We start from the raw sequence: 18,597 nt of genomic DNA on the forward strand, positions 1-18,597 counted from the left end.
GAGGGTACAAGTATTTGATGTAATCTGAACCGGGAATAAATTCTACAAGGCAGCACAGAGGGAACGTTGCCTCATCCTGGCTCCTCTTGTCTTTCCCTTTTTCAAACGCACAACCTAAAGTTAGACATCCTTGAGGTTTCTGCCACTTGATGGAAGGTGATGCCCATGAATAATGCATGGGAGAGGGAAAACTCAGTCTGGGTCTTTTTATAGCGGGTCCCGCACCCACCGCGCTAGCTCTAGCACGCCGCTAACCTCTCAGATTTGAAGGATCAAGAAATGGGAACAGTAGAAAACAACATATAACAAACTGCGACATAGAAAAGGATGACGTCTATTTTCAGACGGCAGGCGGTGAGGGAAAAAGAGCCCGGTTGCTTTTGATAGAAAATGGGGGGGGGTTGGGATATAGCTGTTATTGCTATGTTACAGTATTTAGCTTAAAATTCAGGTGGGCATGCAGATGTAGATGTCTGTGTGATTTCTCGCATTCAACCTTGTTTTTTTCGTTCAAAACCGGTTGTGTTGAACCACTGCGTTGAGGCCTTGATTAAATGACAAACTTATTATCCTCATGTGTCAGGGAATGTCAAATCATGGCGTTAATCAGTGAACACAGCTCATGTATTTTCAACTGCAACTGATTGAATGTGTTGCTGTCTTTCAAAAATCCTTTCACATTTCACGAATCAAGCCTAGTGCCTTCAAAAAGTATTCATACCCCTTGACTTTTTCCACATTTTGTTGTTACTAAGTGGGATTAAAATTGATTTTTTTTTTGTCAACGATCTACACAAAATACTCTGTCAAAGTGGAAGAGAAATTCTAACATTTGTAAAAAATAATATGAAAAATAAAACACTACTATATCTTCATTCAATAAGTAATCAACCCCTTGAGTCAATACATGTTAGAATCACCTTTGGCAGCAATTACAGCTGTGAGTCTTTGTGGGTAAGTCTTTAAGAGCTTTGCACACCTGGATTGTACAATATTTGCACATTCTTTTTAAAAAATGGTGAAGCTCTGTCAAGTTGGTTGTTGATCATTGCTAGACAGCCATTTTCAAGTCTCGCCATAGATTTTCAAGCCAATTTAAGTCAAAACTGTAGCTAGGCCACTCAGGAACATTAAACGTTGTCTTTGTAAGCAACAAGTGTATATTTGGCGTTGTATTTTAGGTTATTGTTCGACTGAAAGGTGAATTTGTCTCCCAGTGTCTGTTGGAAAGCAGACTGAAACAGTTTTTTGTTTCTTTTTATCCTAACAAACTCCCTAGTCCTTGCCGATGACAAGAATACCTATAACATGATGCAGCCACCACCATGCTTGAAAATGTGAAGTGGTACTTAGTAATGTGTTGTGTTGGATTTGCCCCAAACACAATTATTTGTATTCAGGACATAAAGTTAATTTCTTTGCAACATGTTTTGCAGTTTTACTTTAGTGCCTTATTGCAAAAAGGATGCATGTTTTGGAATATTTTTATTCTGTCAAAGTTAAGGGGTGTGAATACTTTCTGAAGGCGCTGCACCATCAGAAGGTTCCTTCTTGGGAGAAAATGTTTGAAAATGTTCAAAAACTTTAAATGGGTCATGGTAAAGGGGGGGGGGGGGATTAGCGGCGAATCGCAGCTTCTCAGCTTGGCGGAAATACAGGTATAAAACCAGGGATTAGGAGGAAACGGTTTCTCTTTGCCCAGGTATGGCAATTAGGAGTGGCGGTCCTATGCCGCAGCCCTGTACAGAGTCCCTGTGTAGGGCTAATACTCCTCCAGTTCAGCCAGTTGACTCCACAGAAAAGAGGCTTCAGCCAGGGATAATGAAAGGAGTGCTGTGTCGCGTTAACCTGGACGACATAATTGAGCCCCCCCCCCCCCCCCCCCCTTAACAAAAACACCACAGGTTATTGGTGACGTAGACAGAGATAATGAGGGCCAAGTGTGACTGGGAATTGTTTAGTGTGTGTGGTGTTGAGGCCGACCACTAACACAGATGTTAGGGGCAATAATTAAATTGATAACACAGGGCCATTATGGGAAATAATATTATTGGTTATTAAACAGACATCTCCCTTAATGCTGCGCTATTATGCTGCCCCCCACCCTCCCTTATAATTTCATTTGATTTAATATGTTTCCCTTTTTACCTCAAGAATATTGTCTTACTGAATCTGTCTCTGTATCCCCAGGCAAATTTGGGGGTGGTAATCTTTGGGTATTATAAATAACAGCCCTCTACCGGGGATGAAAGGCAGTGGCTCCCTCTCTTTCTTTTTTTTTCTCCGTCCTTCTCCTCCTCACTCTTCCTCTCCCTCTCTCCCAGCCTGCCTGCTACTCATCTATGCTAAGCACGGAGCTTGCAGCATGTGTGAGTGTGGCTGGAATTCATATGAACGTCTCGCTGCGGGGGGAAAGGGGGCAATTCATTGATATGTGCAGGATGACTCTGATAAACAGCCTGCGCCGGCAAGTGTTCGCTTGATACATTTGATTGAAAAAGAAGTGGGGGGGAGAAATGTGAGAGAAACAATAGGAATAGGGGTTTAAAGCAGGGATGGAATGGCAGAGAAAGAGGCTGGCGTTTGACCGGTCGCTACCCCAGACACACACACACACACACACACACACACCTCAGAACGAGCACTCCTAAATATTAAGCACCACGCACATAATCTGTCACCAGATTAGACGTGTGTGTGTATGTCTGTCAGTGAGTAGACAAACGAAGTCTGGACTATTAACAAATGGATGTGGTGTTTGTTTTTTATGAATACCATTACAATATGCCCAGAGCTGTGATGGCGTTCATTTTGCATTTTGTTTGTTTTTCTGTATCCCTGTTTTCTGTTATTTTGTTTCCTATCCCTTTGGTTTATCTTGCGCCAATCTCCCCCTCACGCTGTCTGATGCGTCGACGACTGCGTGGCTCGCCTGGTCCTAATGGGCTGGAAACGCCTGTAAAAAAGACCCTTGCCTCACGGCACAGCTCGGGCACTCGGGGAAAGAATACCAAAATGAAAAACGCCAGCAGAGCCAGAGGCATCTCATAGCCACTTATGGCTGCATTAGGATCATCTACCGATGTGTCAACTAGCCGTCGCTCGCATTATTACAGCTTTGTTCACAATGTCAAGGGCGGGAGCACGGCGGGGGGCAGGGGAGGCAGTGCACCCCCATCCCCCACCCACATGTTGTGATAACAGCCTCTGGATGTAACAATGCCTGTTTCATATCATAAATAGTCATGTTTTTCCCCTTGTATTTATGAGGCAAGGAACAGCTAACCTTAGCCACCACTAGAGGATAGCTCGGTGGAAGAATCAAAACAAGTGCAAATGCCACTCTGTCAATTAAGATTAATCATCATTATGCAAATGTTTTGGCAGAGCCGTGTCAACACCTGACTGAGATCTCTATTAAAAAGCGTTGAGCGAGGCAAATAGACTGACAGCTTGGGCCCCCCCTCTTCCTCTCTCCTTCTCTCCCTCCCTCTCTGTTCTCCCTGCCACATTGTTGGCCTCCTCTTTTGACAAATACCTTAATCTGATTGTGTGCACACATGGGACGGACGGTATGCGTGGTTCTTAGGGCCCCGAGTGAGGGACGCTCCAGAGGGGGAGACTAATGGGACTAGCTCCCCCAGATAGGCCACTCAGCCTCTCCATTCCAAGGCACATTGAGGAAAACACTCTTCAATTATAATTTATTTTATGGTGACCCTGCCCCCAATCTATACAGGCCCCTCTTTCTCCCTCTGTTCCAATGCCGCCGCCTCCTCTTTTCCTCTCTGTTCTCTCCATCATTTGCCCCTCGCCTTTATGTGCGAGCATCATCTCAAGTTGTTTTACGATTGCTGTCGAGAATAGAGGATGGAAAAGGGTTGAAAAGATGAAAGGAGGTAAAGACAGAGAGCAATGTTCCTGGGTGTCGGCGGAGAGATATATGTGGTAGCAGTAAGACGTAAGCGCAGCCGTGTGTCTTTTTGGATTCGGTTAATTTATTTTGATTTGATTCTTTGTTTTGATGAGCTGACATGTAATGTTAATAGTAACACATTGATGTGCAATAGTAGGAAAGCCTTTGTCAACTCCATGCAGGAATAAAGAGATTTGAAGGACTCGGTCTTTAATGCAATTTCAAAATGTTTCCATACTGTTCATACATGAAGGCGGATTCATATTAAAATGTAGATTATTCAACACCTAACCAAACAGAAGACTAAACCTCAGTTTGTTGTTTTTGTTGTTGTGGCGGTTCAGTTGAGTAGACTGTTGTTTTAGCAGCGTTACTAAGGCATGTTTCAGGTGGTTTTTAAAGGTGTCATCAAGCAGGGACCCCTGCGTCGAGGGCCGCCCCCGGTCAGAAGAACTCCCGGCTATGATGTAGAGCCAGAGGGGTCAGCTGGCGAGGTGAAAAAGTTCAGATTTATACGAGGAGCGCTGTAACAGCTCAATAACACAGGCCTGTAATCTACTCCCATTTCAAACACATGTCTGATTTACGAGCCAGCATGCCACTCCAGCACCCGAAATGAGGTGTTCAGCATATGTTTTATTGACATAAATTTGAAATGTATTGCCGTTGTCAAAACTGACTGTTGGACAAAGCCGCTTATTAACTGAGTAAATGGCTTGAGAGTTTTATGTCAGCTTCCTTAATGACTACAGTTAGTCTGTTTCAAACGAGCCCCCCACCCCCCACCCCAACAATTACACACACACACTACCACCCCCCTCATCTTCTGTTTCAGCAAGAAAGCAGCTGGTCGTGGGGTGGACCTGAGGGGTGTGTGTACAAGTGTGTTTGTGTGTGCGCATAGGGAGGGAGTTAGTCCTGAGGGGATTGGGAGCTGCCACAGTTCACACATGGAGAGAATAGGGCGGGGGGTCTTATGTGCGGTTACATCTGGCGGAGGTGTCAGAGCTCCTTGGTCAGAAAGTAGAACTTGTAATAATTGCTCAGTCGTTTCGGCTTTTCCCCTTCTGTCCACTGCCACCCACCCCCAAATCATCTGCTTTTTATCCAGGCTAATGGACCTGCCACCAGCACGAGACAGGAGGCTGTTAGCACAAGCCCCAAGGAAGGGCTGCTAGGCTGCTGACTACCGCTGCGCTAAATCTCCAGCAAAGGTCACTCCGAGTTTGCCGCCTGTAAAATTAAGTAGTCGTAAAAAGAAATGCTTCCATAAAAAACACAAAGTTAATGGCAATATTAACGTTGTGTGGCTCTCCGCCATTAACTTTTTTGCGGAGGGCGGGTTGTGTTTCATTCAAGTAGTTATGTTTTTCTTAGCAGTGTTCACATTTATGTAATGCTACGGTGCATGATATTTTTAATTTAGGAAGATAGCCTTACATTGTGTAGGTATGGTATTCCCAGCTTTCCCAACAGAATCGCTACACTAGTGATTATTCCGTGACAATTGCAATAGCCCTGCCTGACTGAGCGCACTCAATTGCCCAGCCTAATTTGGTTTGAAACACATGCCTCCTTAAGCTCCATAGCGAAGAACAGACGTAGCATGTTGCAACTATTCCCTAGTAAATATACAGAGCCCTATAAACCACTCAGTCAGTCTGGTATTAACACCATCAGGTTCCTGTCTGCTTCAGACGAGCTGGTCCTCAATTAGATTCTGCTCCATCTCTATCTCTCCAGATGGACAGCAGCCTCCCGTTTCCCACACCTCCCTCACCTCCATGCATTTAAGGTAGAGTCAGTACACATGCTCCCCTCTCTCCAGCCCCTTGCAGTCCCCTTAATAAGTCCATCTATTCTTTATCAGATTTCTGTACCGGGGGACAATGGCCAGATTGAGGGGCTACAACAAAAGGCCTTTGAAAAGCATCCCAGAGTGTGTCCCCTACAGTAAGACGTTGTGCCTGTGTGCATCAGTCAGGGTCCCCAAGGTGCGCGGACCCCTGGTCTTTTCCCAGCTCCTCTCTCCTGCCGCAGCCGCTCACCCGTCCTCGTCTTTTGAAGTGGCCCCTTTTTATTTTTGGAAGCGTTTACAGGCCTTTTTAATTACTTACGGCTTGCCTAAGGGCTTTGCTGCCTCATTCTTCCTTTTGTTTGTCGAGGTCTCTCCACAAATCCTACTCTGTTAAGACAGCCATCAGGATTTTTGAAGGTTTTTCGCTAGATTCTAGTTTTTCTCTCGCCCCCCTCTTCCTTTGTTTTCTCTCTCCCTCTCCTTACATTCAGTCCTCAAAACGGTTTTCCATCAATTGATCTTCATTGAAGTCACACCAGACTTCCTCACTTAATAACTCTTGCCACCGTTGTCACAGACGGCCTGATCTCGTTCACAGCACAAAGGAGCTGTAAATCAATTTTGATTTGGTGTATGACATCAATCAATTTTTATTTTGCTCCCCAACATCCTCTGCTCTTTTGTGAGATGCGAAGATGGATCGCTGTGTCAAGTTTATGAAGTTTATGAAGTTTAGCAGATCTCCCTATCAAGGGTATTGTTTCCCCGAGAACTCACACACTGACTATTGTTTCTGTCGTCTGATGTGATTCCAAGACAATCCAGCTTGAAGTGCTCTGATTATCACTTCATTCAGACGTACAATGCACTCGACACAAAACTGCTCCTCACCTGAACATAAAAAACTAGTTTAGTGCATAGTTCTCACTCACGTTCTTTTTACATAACATTTTCTCTCAGCTTTCGACTCAGTTTAGTAACATTAGTGTTATTTGTGCACAAATGGAAATGTGAGAACTGTAGCATATGTCTTTGTTTCCCAATCTGAGACCTACATCATTTGGCGCGGAGGTGCAAACAATGAGCTAATTACTTTTCTGGTAACAATTACGGAATGCTGTAAGCATGCTAATAAATTTTTTTTTTAAATAAATTGCCAGTGGTCTTTGAGCTCCAGCGAGGCCCACTTAAGCAAAAACATCAATAAAACAATGAAGAGCTTATCTGCTAGGGGTGAAAATTTTAACATTTGATGGTGGGGTAGTGACCTAAGCATTCTCTCTGAGTGTTGTGTTCTTAAGCACTGCATTGTTGGAAGTCGTTCTGTGTATGTGTGTGTGTGTGTGGACTGTCAAGCCATTCTTGACCTGCTTATCTCTTCCTTGAAGGATGAAATGTGTCCTAAAGCTAACTGTGTGTGTGGGTGCGGGTCGGGGTATGCGGGTGGGGGTGCACGGGTGCGTGTGTGCGTCTTTCTCAAGACAGAGTATTTGAAGTTATTTGAAGCTATCTGCAAAAATTACAATTGTTTGTCAATCTGTGTGCCCTTTAATTGCTTCAGAACAGATTTAGATATGTCTGAACAAAAGCCTGTTTTGGTTCTGCCATAACAAGGTTCTTATATAATTGACAGCGGGACTCAACTGGCGTGGCATCATAAAAGGTCGTAACGTTAACCTGCTTGCCTTTTACGTCTGTGTGTAAATCATCATAGTCCACTTTATAGGACCTAAACCATCCACTGCGCTTGAGTTCTGTGACGGGTGTGCATGCTCGCCGCGATAACACCTCAGATGGAATAACATTTAGTGATTTATAGCTGGAATAAAGTCAAGCTCCGATGCTGTCTTGCTATTTTTATGTTTACTGTTATGATTTGATGTGCTTATTAATGGTTGGTGACATTGTCTTAAAACAGTATCTGAGAAGCAAAGTGTTTGACAATACGAGGATATCATTGTGAGCAGCACAGTATACAGTGATGTAGGCAGCTGAATGGCGATTCACAGGTTTCAAGTCCTGATGATATGGTTCTCCCTCATTACAGGAAGCTGCACAGCGGAATGAAGACCTATGGATGTGAGCTTTGTGGGAAACGCTTTCTGGACAGCCTACGCCTTAGGATGCACTTGCTGTCTCACTCAGGTAAGAATCAGCACGTGTGTTTTAAATATTTTCATATATTTTTTTTAATTCTACGCTATATCAGAATATTAGAACATGACATTATGGAATTTAATATTGGCTGTACAATGTAAAGGCTTGATACTGAAATGGGATAACTAGTACTCGCGCATATGATTTAATGAACTGATAAAGACCCATAACATTGGATCTATTTCAGGATTTACATCGGGCTGCAGTGGTTTTAAATCAACATTCAGTGGAGATATTGTTCCCATTGGTTAGGGCCTGGGCCATGACATTAGCCGTCTAAAAGCCATGTAATTCAACACACAGCGGCTATTGATCCAGCCAGGCTGACACTCTTGCCACGGACAGCCTGTGGATTCAGGGGCCTACTTAGCACAGTTGGGCTTTTTTCTTTATTGGACTTCTTTTTTTAATAGGGAACTGAACTCCTCTCCTAGGGCCTTAAGTGCAGATGGTTTTTAGACTGTCTGTAAAAGCCATGGGACTCTGGGTTCCCTGTTGGTCGATCCCGACCATGTGTGGGTCACCCCTTACCCCTCCACGTGTTGGCCTGATCTAACCTCGGGCCCACCCGGACTACATATGCTACTATGTATGTTTCTACATACGACCACATGATTTTCCTTCAACACTGGAAACACAACAGTCGGTCAGTCCAGTGTTTTTTGTTTCTCCCCCACTCTTTGTAAATGAGAAATGTCATGTCACCGTTGTTTGGTCTCACACAGTCATGTATGAAGGACTTTTGAAAAAACTAATTAATATCTCAATTAATGCCGGAGTCTGGGGCCCCGGGATGTAGCAACACGCGTTTTGATTTGTCGCAGAGGCGGCTCTCCCGCCATGTTGCGGTGCGGAGATGAATGACTCCTCACGCTGTGCCGGTGAATTGGCTCTGTGCACGACTCAGCATGTAAAAAACCTGCTTTAAGGAAATATATTGTGTTTATTTTAGAATCCCCGTTCAAATCCCCACGACAACACACTTGCTAGTCAGAGAACACATACACAGCTCTTGTTCGACATTCATAATAAAAAGCATGTCTGTATTAGAGCTGGCTGTGACATTTATGAATACAACAGTGTAATAAATACACTGCAGGTCGGAGACCCTAACGCATTCTCCCAGCCTCCCCTGTTTCTCGGATTCTAGAGCCAAAATGCCATGACCTTAAAGAGTTTCTTCTTCTTCTCTCGGAAATTCAGCAGAGTTTGCCTCGTATCGTATGCTGCAGCCTCAGACAACTCCTGCTGCGACAGTAAGACGGTGCATGTAATTAAACAATCCTTGGGGGAATAATTATTGTGCGGTGGAAGTTTTAAAGTGAGTCCGGGTAATCCCGGGCTCAGACGCTTCTCCTTGCCTAGAAGAAAGACTGGAGAAAACTTCAAAAGAGGGTTCTACTACATCTCGTCTAGCTCCCCAACACCGGTGAAACCAGTCTTTAGCAGCTAGGCTGCAGAGTAAAGGCAGACCTGTTTGGCCTTAGTTTCCCCAAACTGATTGAGTCCATGTCTGGTCTACAATATAATTAACCAAGTCATTCAGCAGATCATTGGTTCAATCATCAGAGTTGTGAATCATGACTAGCACTTTCCAATGCAGAAGTTACTAAATTATAAAGCTGACTGCTTTCAACAGGTGAGGGAGTGAGTGAATACTCAGGCCTGACAGATAGATGTTGGTTCAAATTCTTGGTCACCCTCCAGAAATACTCTGTAATTCATCGAAGTTGTCAATGAGTGACAAGCTAAAAAGGAAAATGGCAAACATGGCTGGCAGCATCGCGAAGACAAAACGACAATCGTCTGCCTGCCTTTTTACAAACATTTGAAACTCTAGGAAGAACCACAATAATATATTCCCCTCACAAATGAAGAGTGAGTAAAGGATGTGGGTATTGTATTTTTAGCTCAAGCTCCGAAACTGTTGCGGTCCTGGCTTGCTTAACGAGCAATACCAACCTGTGCTGTGTACACGTCAGTGTTGACACATTGGGGCTTTGGTCTGGCGTAAAGCAGACAAGTGCTTCTATCAAGACAGTGATGGTTAGGGGGAGACTAGCGACGAGCCGAAGCCCTTTGATTATTTTTTTACCTCAGACTTTCAAGGCTTTTTTTTCCATCCCGGCCTCAGTGCCTGTCTCGATTTTTATCGTCTCTCTCTCCGAAATGACACATTACAGGCCCTCGTGCCTGCCCCCCTTCCTCTCCCCCTCCACCCACCACCACCACCCTTCACCTAGCCTCAGACATACAGACAAAGAGATGGAGAGAAGGAGGGAGGGAGGAGGAGGAATGCTTGTTGGTATGCACAGTGTACTGTGTGTGATGTGTACCGTTTCAGCCGTCGCTGCCCTTCCCTGCTCAACTCCGCCAGTGCAGCCTGTCTCTCTCGCCTTTTCCTCTCTCTCGCTCGCTCTCATTCACTCTGTGTGCTTGTTTTATCGGGGACTTGGCGGCTCGCCAGTCTGGGCTGCCTGCCACAGCTGAGGGTACAGTATGTACAGTGAGTCTTGTGCCATATTTTTTTTTTTGTGTTGTTTGTTATGAGTGGGGATTTTTTTTTTTTTTGGTGGCTGAGCCTTTGGAGAGAGGGGGGTAACTGTTGAATGTAGGAGGAGTCTAGTGGATGTTTAGCACCAATGTAGTAAGCTGATTAGGGGGCCACAGTGGGTTGTGGGCCCGATAAAGGAGTGGCGTCTTCCCGTGTTTTTCCCCAGGTTAATGTCACCGCGGCCTAGGAGCCGGCAAGGGGTAGGCAGGTCTGCCCGGAGGAACAGTGACTCAGCGTTTTGGGAACAGGGAAGGGAGAAGCTCCGGCCCATTCAGGGGTGTGATGTGAAATGCCCTGGTATCCCTGTTGGTGGAGTGTTGTGGAATAGTCTTGGCCCTCAAATACTTAGATGGTTATAGTCCCCTGTAGCTCAGTTGGTAGAGCATGCCGCTTGCAACGGCAGGGTTGTGGGCAAGTATGAAAATGTATGCACTCACTAACTGTAAGTCGCTCTGGATAAGAGTGTCTGCTAAATGACTAAAATGTAAAATGTAAATGATTCATAGAGCTTATTCAGATTGAAGAGTTCTAGCAGAGGCACTGCGACGAGATTTCAATTGACATACATAATATGTACATAAATGTACATAAAGCATATGCTTACAACTATTCAGCTAGCATCTTTTCATCTTAACCATATTACAAACTTGAATAATGCAACCAAACCATATTACGCTATTGAATAATGCAACAATTCACAAGCATGTGCAGACAATTCATGGGTTTATTTTTTCGGCCCTACACTCATTACATTTTAGCTTCAAGACAATAGCACTCTAGCTAAAACGAACAACATGTCTTCATGAAGTATGTTAGCCTATCAAAAGTGAATGATTATCCCTCTCATACAAATATGAAAGTACAGTAATCCAACCTTACAAAGTTAGAAAAAAACAGGCTTCATTTTTATCAATATCATGCAAATCATTACACGTGGTAAAAGCAAATTGCGACTGAAAACGCGCAAATTGACATCAGCTGTTTTACGTGGCTCAGCGCAGCCAGCCAAAGCACAGTTTATTTATTTTTTAAGCTACAGCGACAATTTCACAATGTAACTAACTGGCTGTTACTGCAATTTCATTTAAACTCAATAAACATGTCTCAAATGTAAGGAAAACATCTATATATTTCAGCGATTTCAAAAACATTACTCTGCAATTAGAATTTTTACTATTGGAGTGTTGGGCTCAATGAGACAATTGTGCTTATTTTTATAATGAGATGATTCCTCTCCTCCCAACCATGGCTGTTCAGGCTCGGTGAGCGGAAAAAATACAGTATGTGCCATCAAAGCAAGTTTTTATCTCAACTTTTTTTTAGATTAAAAAGTGCTAAACCTCTGTTTACAGTACATAACCATCCAAGAGTTAGCAGATTAACCAGCTGTATAGGCAGTCAAGTGGCAGAAATACACATACACACACTCAGACTAGATTATATTACATACAGTTGATAGACCTACACACACAAACATACACACACACAGGGCCACGCGTGCACATCGTCCAGACTCCCAGGCCTGTGTCATTAGCAGGCCCGTCCAGGCCGCCCCAGCCTGATTAAGTCTGGGCTCTATTCTCCAGAGGGGTTAGGGTTAGAGGGGCCCGGCTCTGGACCTCCCTTGACTTCATTAGATCAGGCAGCAGGCCCCCTCCCTCCCTCCCTCGCCACACACACACACCACACACATTCACTCACACACACACACACACTCACACACACACACACACACACACACACACACACACACACACAGACACACCACGCACACCACATGCACACACACACAGACACACCACGCGCACCACGTGCACACACAGACACACACCGAACATAGTCACTCAGCAAATACACATGCATGCACTCACAAACACACACACCACACACACTACATCCAAACGATGAAACCCTGCTATGATCACATGGGGGATATTACTGCCGTTGGACTACCAGGAAAAGGGAGGCACTACACCTGTTTTGGGGTTGCCAGATATTTCTGCGACGGCTCACTGTTTGTCCCACCACCGTGGGGATTCTTCAGCTCCCATTTCTAGCATTGCATCGCCTCTCCTGTTGGTCTTCCTGCTCTAACCCGTACTCGGCTTACAGTGTTAAAAGTTAACACTCCCTCCCCCATGGTTGTCTTAGACATGGTCCATGTCACCAAGCTAACTGTAAATATCAAACTGCAGACCTTCATTGGGTTGCCATTACAGTGCATAGAAGCCAAGGGGGGGGAGAGAAAAGCCCCGGCGAAAGTGTTCCCTCCCTCTCTGTCTCCCTTGCTGTCTCCCTCTCTGTCTCCCTCTCTGTCTCCCTCGCTGTCTCCCTCGCTGTCTCCCTCGCTGTCTCCCTCGCTGTCTCCCTCTCTGTCTCCCTCACTGTCTCCCTCCATTCTCTCTCTCTCTCCTTCCCTCTGCCTCCCTCTCTCTCTGTTTCACTCTCCCTTTGCTACCGCTCTCTCTCCTCCCTCTCTATCACTCACGCTCTCTCCTCCCTCTTTCATTCACTCTCTCTCTGTTCTCTCTCTCCTTCCATCTGCCTCGCTCTCTCTGTTTCACTCTCCCTCTGCCACCACTCTCTCTCCTCCCTCTCTTTCAATCTCTTTCTCTCCTCCCTCCTTTCACTCACTCTCTTTTATTCACTCTCCCACTCTCTCTGTTTCTGTCTCTCTCTCCCTTTCTCTGTTATTGCGCCCTCTCTACGTTCTCTCTCCCTCTGCCACCACTCTCTCTCTCTCTCCCCCCTCTCTCTCCCTCTGCCACCACTCTCTCTCTCTCCCCCCTCTCTCTCCCTCTGCCACCACTCTCTCTCTCTCTCTCCTCCCTCTCTTTCACTCTCTCTGTCTGTCTCTCTCTCTCCTATCCATCTCCCTGCTGTCGGAGCAGAGAGCGAGGAGTGGAGCTGCTTGGCGGAGCACTCTTGGCTCCGCTCCAGCTCTTCCCTCACTGATGACATCATGGTTGTGCCGGCAGGTCTGGATGTTCTGCCAGCATTCCAGTCCGTTTATGATCGCTCGCAGATGTGTGTCCAGGAACATACTGTACCCAAACCAGAAATTAATCAAACTTGACTGCCTTCCAAGCCACATATTCCAAAATAGAGAAGGGCTTTGCGACTCGAGACAGGGAAGGGGGAGGAGGAGGGAAAGGGGGATGTTGTGGAGGGAAATCTCTATTAAAAGGTTTGGAGAAAAAAAGTTACAGAGAAAAAAATGACAATGGACAAAAATGGCCAGTGATTTACATGTATGTTTTTCACAACAGCTAACACCATAGCCCACCGCCCCCACTCCCTCGCTCCATCCCTCCCTCCCTCCCTCCCTCCCTCCAGTACATTAGCACAGGATGACAGACAGCATGGATAAATGGGCCAAGCTTCTGTTTGGCCGCGTGCCCTAACTCCTCTCTGGTGGTTTAAACCCATAATACTTTCCCTGACCTGTTGATGTACATTAAACCCCTATTTAAAACAACACTTGAATTATGTGGGGCATAAATCTGCCTACATTATAAAGGTCCAGGAGAGATGATTGGGTCCCCGGCTATAATGGCCTCAGTAATTGTCCGGGCAACTTCTCTCCTCATCAAAAAGTGCTCATGGCTTCTTTTTTTTAGTTCCCCTTCACACATACGCAGAGGTGGGATGGAACCAGTTAAGACCTCCATCTACCTGGAATGGGACTTGACTGGAAATAGTATTCCCTCAGTAAACTGTGCCCTTTTAGCCAGAACTCAATGTACCTCCCTGGCTGCACTCTATAAGCCTCTGAAAAAAGGGATGGTCTAGCTAGGCTGTACAGTATGTGAGAGGGATAGCCTAGGCCCCTCAAACTCAACTGGACCTCGAAGCCAGTTCCACTGCATTTTTTCATTGTTCCCCTCTAATCAGGGACTGATTTAGACCTGGGACACCAGGTGTGTGCAATTAATGATCAGGTAGAACAGAAAACCAGCAGGCTCCGGACCTCATAGGGTAAGAGTTGAGTACCTCTGGCCTAGGCTGTACTGTACATAATGTGAGAGGTGACGCTTTTGGCTGTGAGTCATCTATCATTAAGCCATGACAGCACTGTGGATGACCCAGTATTGATTCTCTCAAGGTTCTTGACTCTTCCGCCAGTAGGCGAGGTGCTTCAGTGTTTGTATCATTGTAGTAAATTACTGATTACTACTGAATGTTGTGTTAAAGTTAGCTCACTATCCCCCGAGTGGCGCAGTGGTCTAAGGCACTGTATTGCAGTGCTAGCTGTGCCACTAGAGATCCTGGTTCGAATCCAGGCTCTGTCGTAGCCGGCCGTGACCGGGAGACCCATGGGGCGGCACACAATTGGCCCAGCGTCGTCCAGGATAGGGGAGGGAATGGCCGGCAGGGATGTAGCTCAGTTGGTTGAGCATGGCGTTTGCAACGCCAGGGTTGTGGGTTCAATTCCCACGGGGGGCCAGTAAAAAAAAATATATATAATTTTTTTTTTTAAAGAATGACTCACTAACTGTAAGTCGCTCTGGATAAGAGCGTCTGCTAAATGACGTAAATGTAAATGTTTTAGTAACCTACAATATTATATGGTACATTATAAAATCTGTGTGTTTTAACTGTTCTTACTAAATTTGTCTCTACATACATTCATTGTACCATTCATTGAATTCTATGTGTAGTACTACATACAAACATCACCTAGAACATGTGTTTCATTCTGTTGGCTAAAAATGCATTTGGCCCCGGCCTTAGATCTTCGCAACGAGGTCAGTTAAATGGAGTCAACGTATTCTCAATGATTTACGATGCTTTCAACCTCACAAGTAGCGCCCATCGAATTACCTCGCAGACGAGGAACGTTATTTATACGATACAATACGATATTCAAAATCGTCTTGTCCATTAACTGTCATTTTGTAAAAACATCTCTGGTGCAAAAAAGTAAACTCAAAAGGAAGCTCCCAACTAGCCCATAATACCCCTGTAGAATTATGTTTTCTTGATCTTACTTTGTCAGGGTATTGCAGCTTTAAATCCCTTTGGTTGCTAAGTAGCAAGTGCCCCTGTGCTCTAATGGGCTGATTTGGTATTCAGCTCGATGCCGGATCTTATTTTTGTATGCGAGACAAAGTGTTTTGATGGAGGGTGATTGCGGCAGTGTCTGGAGGCTGTTTTTGAGTTTTATGGGCTCTACAGTACACTGTGTGCCTTTCTAAAACAGAACACAGCCCATTGAATTGTATATTTCCCTCTGAGCTGCTCCTGTCAGAGATGAGGAAAGGGGGTGGAGATGGGGAGGGAGAGAGAGAGAGAGAGAGAGAGAGGGAGAGAGGGAGAGAGAGGTGAATGTTGTTCAAGGGGCTGTGCAAAGATCAGTTGGAGGACTTTGCGTGATCTCTAGGTATTACATTTTTGGAGTAACTCCTTGACAACGGCTTGTCCCCTTAACAAGACATGGAAGTTCATATTCAGGAAGTGATGTGAAGCAGTCATGCAACATAAACAACGTTTAGGGTCGAAAGTAATTGCAATTGAGTGGCGATTATTATTCAAGGGTTTTTCTTTATTTCTTTATTTATTAAGACGTGGAATTTCTTTCCTTCTTAATGTGTTTGAGACAATCAGTTGTGTTGTGACAAGGTAGGGGTGGTATACAGAAGATAGCCCTATTTGGTAAAAGACCAAGTCCATATTATGGCAAAAACAGCTCAAATAAGCAAAGAGAAACGACAGTCCATCATTTCTTAAAGACATGAAGGTCAGTCAATCCGGAAAATGTCAAGAACTTTGAAAGTTTCTTCAAGTGCAGTTGCTAAAACCATCAAGCGCTATGATGAAACTGGCTCTAATTAAGACTGCCACAGGAATGGAAGACCCAGAGTTACCAGCCTCAGAAATTGCAGCCCAAATAAATGCTTCACAGAGTTCAAGTAACAGACACATCTCAACATCAACTGTTCAGAGGAGACTGTGTGAATCAGGCCTTCATGGTCGAATTGCTGCAAAGAAACCACTACTAAAGGACACCAATAAGAAGAAGAGACCTGCTTGGGCCAAGAAACACGAGCAATGGACATTAGACCGGTGGATATTTGTCCTTTGGTCTGGAATCTAAACTGGACATTTTTGGTTCCAACCACCATGTCTTTGTGAGACGCGGTGTGGGTGAACGGATGATCTCCGCATGTGTATTTCCCACCGTAAAGCATGAAGAAGGAGGTGTTATGGTGTGGGGGGTGCTTTGCTGGTGACACTGTCTGTGATTTATTGAGAATTCAAGGCACACTTAACCAGCATGGCTACCACAGCATTCTGCAGCGATACGCCATCCCATCTGGTTTGGGCTTAGTGGGACTATCATTTCAACAGGACAATGACCCAACACACCTCCAGGCTGTGTAAGGGCTATTTTACCAAGAAGGAGAGTGATGGAGTGCTGCATCAGATGACCTGGCCTCCACAATCCCCCGACCTCAAACAAATTGAGATGGTTTGGAATGAGTCAGACCGCAGAGAGAAGGAAAAGCAGCCAACAAGTGCTGTGGGAACGCCTTCAAGACTGTTGGAAAAGCATTCCAGGTGAAGCTGGTTGAGAGAATGCCTAGAGTGTGCAAAGCTGTCATCAAGGCAAAGGGTGGCTATTTGAGGAATCTAAAATAACAAATGTTTTGATTTTGTTTAACACTTTTTTGGTTACTACATGATTCCATATGTGTTATTTCATAGTTTTGATGTCTTCACTATTATTCTACAATGTAGAAAATAGTAAAAATAAAGAAAAACCCTTGAATGAGTAGGTGTTCTAAAACATTTGACCGGTAGGGTACATAAAGGCTTAATGATGTAAACACAAATGTATTAACACTTACAGAAATTATCACTAACAGCTAAAACAAATAAACTTTAAAGACATGTTTAAACCATACATTTCCTTTTATTTGTAAATGTTTAAAACAATACAAATACATTAAGTAAAAAAAAAAGTCCAGCAATGAACATTACACAGGGCTGTTAATAGTGTAGCTTGTCCCTGAGCTGGCAGACAAATGGTTATTGCCTCTCTGCCTACTGGAGGTACTGCATGTTGGCTCCAACCTTAAAAGTAACAACAAAGAAAGTTAACAGGTCTGTTAGGAAATGCCTTTGTCACACCATCTGGATAAGGGCATTTCTGTGCTGTGCCAAATACTCTAAAAGGGGAGATGGGAAACTCCATTCAATTCGTATTATTATATTCCTCTTTCATTTACAAATTTCATGATGTGACTATGAGACATGGCTGTATCTAGGGGGATTTTGTTTTTAGCTGAGCCTGATAGCTAGAAATATTGACTAGCTAGCAATTGCTGTGAAGTCACCGAAATTATTTGAAATAACGATTGAGGTAGCTACGGTATGTAATCTAACTCAACTACTACAAACTAATTTAAATTACAAAAAATAAAGGTTACCTTACATGTTTTTTGCTGTCCAGTGGCAGCAGAAGTGGGGCATTTGATATGAGAACATCACATGATCAGCGTCTCTTCAGCAACACTAGAAAAGTACTTTCGGGTCTCAGAGTTTAGGACATTTTCTAAATTAAAGTCCCCCACGTAATAGTAGAAAAGTGTCAATAACCATTCATGATATATGAAAAATAATTATCTTAACATTAACAATGATTCATATTTGTGCATATTTAAGTAACGTTTGCATTCAATTTTGGCTTTAAAACATGTTCCAAGGTCAATTAAATGCCCCCAATGTGAATCACTGTATATGGAATACATATTGGCTTAGAACAATAACTATTCTGGGTGCAGCAATAAAAGGATTGTAGGGAATACTCAGTAGGGTATATAGAATGTATATATGGTGTCATTTAATGGGGCTCTGAATAATACGGAGTGTTGCTGGCCTTTTACTCCACCCATTCAATTGGCGGATGAAACACATAATGTGCGCTTACTTCTCTACAGAAAACTCGCTAACCAAACAACAGTGCAGGGCATGCTCAATGAATTAAAGGGCAACTACACTCAAAAGTTTATTTGATTTTTTCCATACCAAGAAACCAGAAAAAAATAGGGAAATCTGAAACCTGGAAAAACTAAACCAAGAAAACTGAATTTAGAGAGAAAAGATAAGTAGGCAAAAAATATTAACAGATTTTTTTGCTGTGCGTGACTGTACTTTAGAGTGTCATGC

The 18,597-nt window shown here is 44.2% G+C and overlaps 1 protein-coding gene across 2 annotated transcripts in view; it reads left to right on the forward strand.

Moving 5' to 3' along the window:
- LOC311142743 (zinc finger and BTB domain-containing protein 16-A) overlaps positions 1-18,597 on the forward strand; it is a 188,276-nt gene that overhangs the window by 105,237 nt on the left and 64,442 nt on the right. For both annotated transcript variants that reach the window (XM_084178403.1, XM_084178404.1), the window contains exon 3: positions 7,762-7,859. In XM_084178403.1, coding sequence (XP_084034529.1) covers positions 7,762-7,859 — 98 coding nt within the window. The remainder of the gene's footprint in view (positions 1-7,761; positions 7,860-18,597) is intronic.

Source organism: Coregonus lavaretus, assembly GCF_964263955.1.
Source record: "Coregonus lavaretus genome assembly, chromosome: 15".
In the NCBI taxonomy this organism is placed as follows: domain Eukaryota; kingdom Metazoa; phylum Chordata; class Actinopteri; order Salmoniformes; family Salmonidae; genus Coregonus; species Coregonus lavaretus.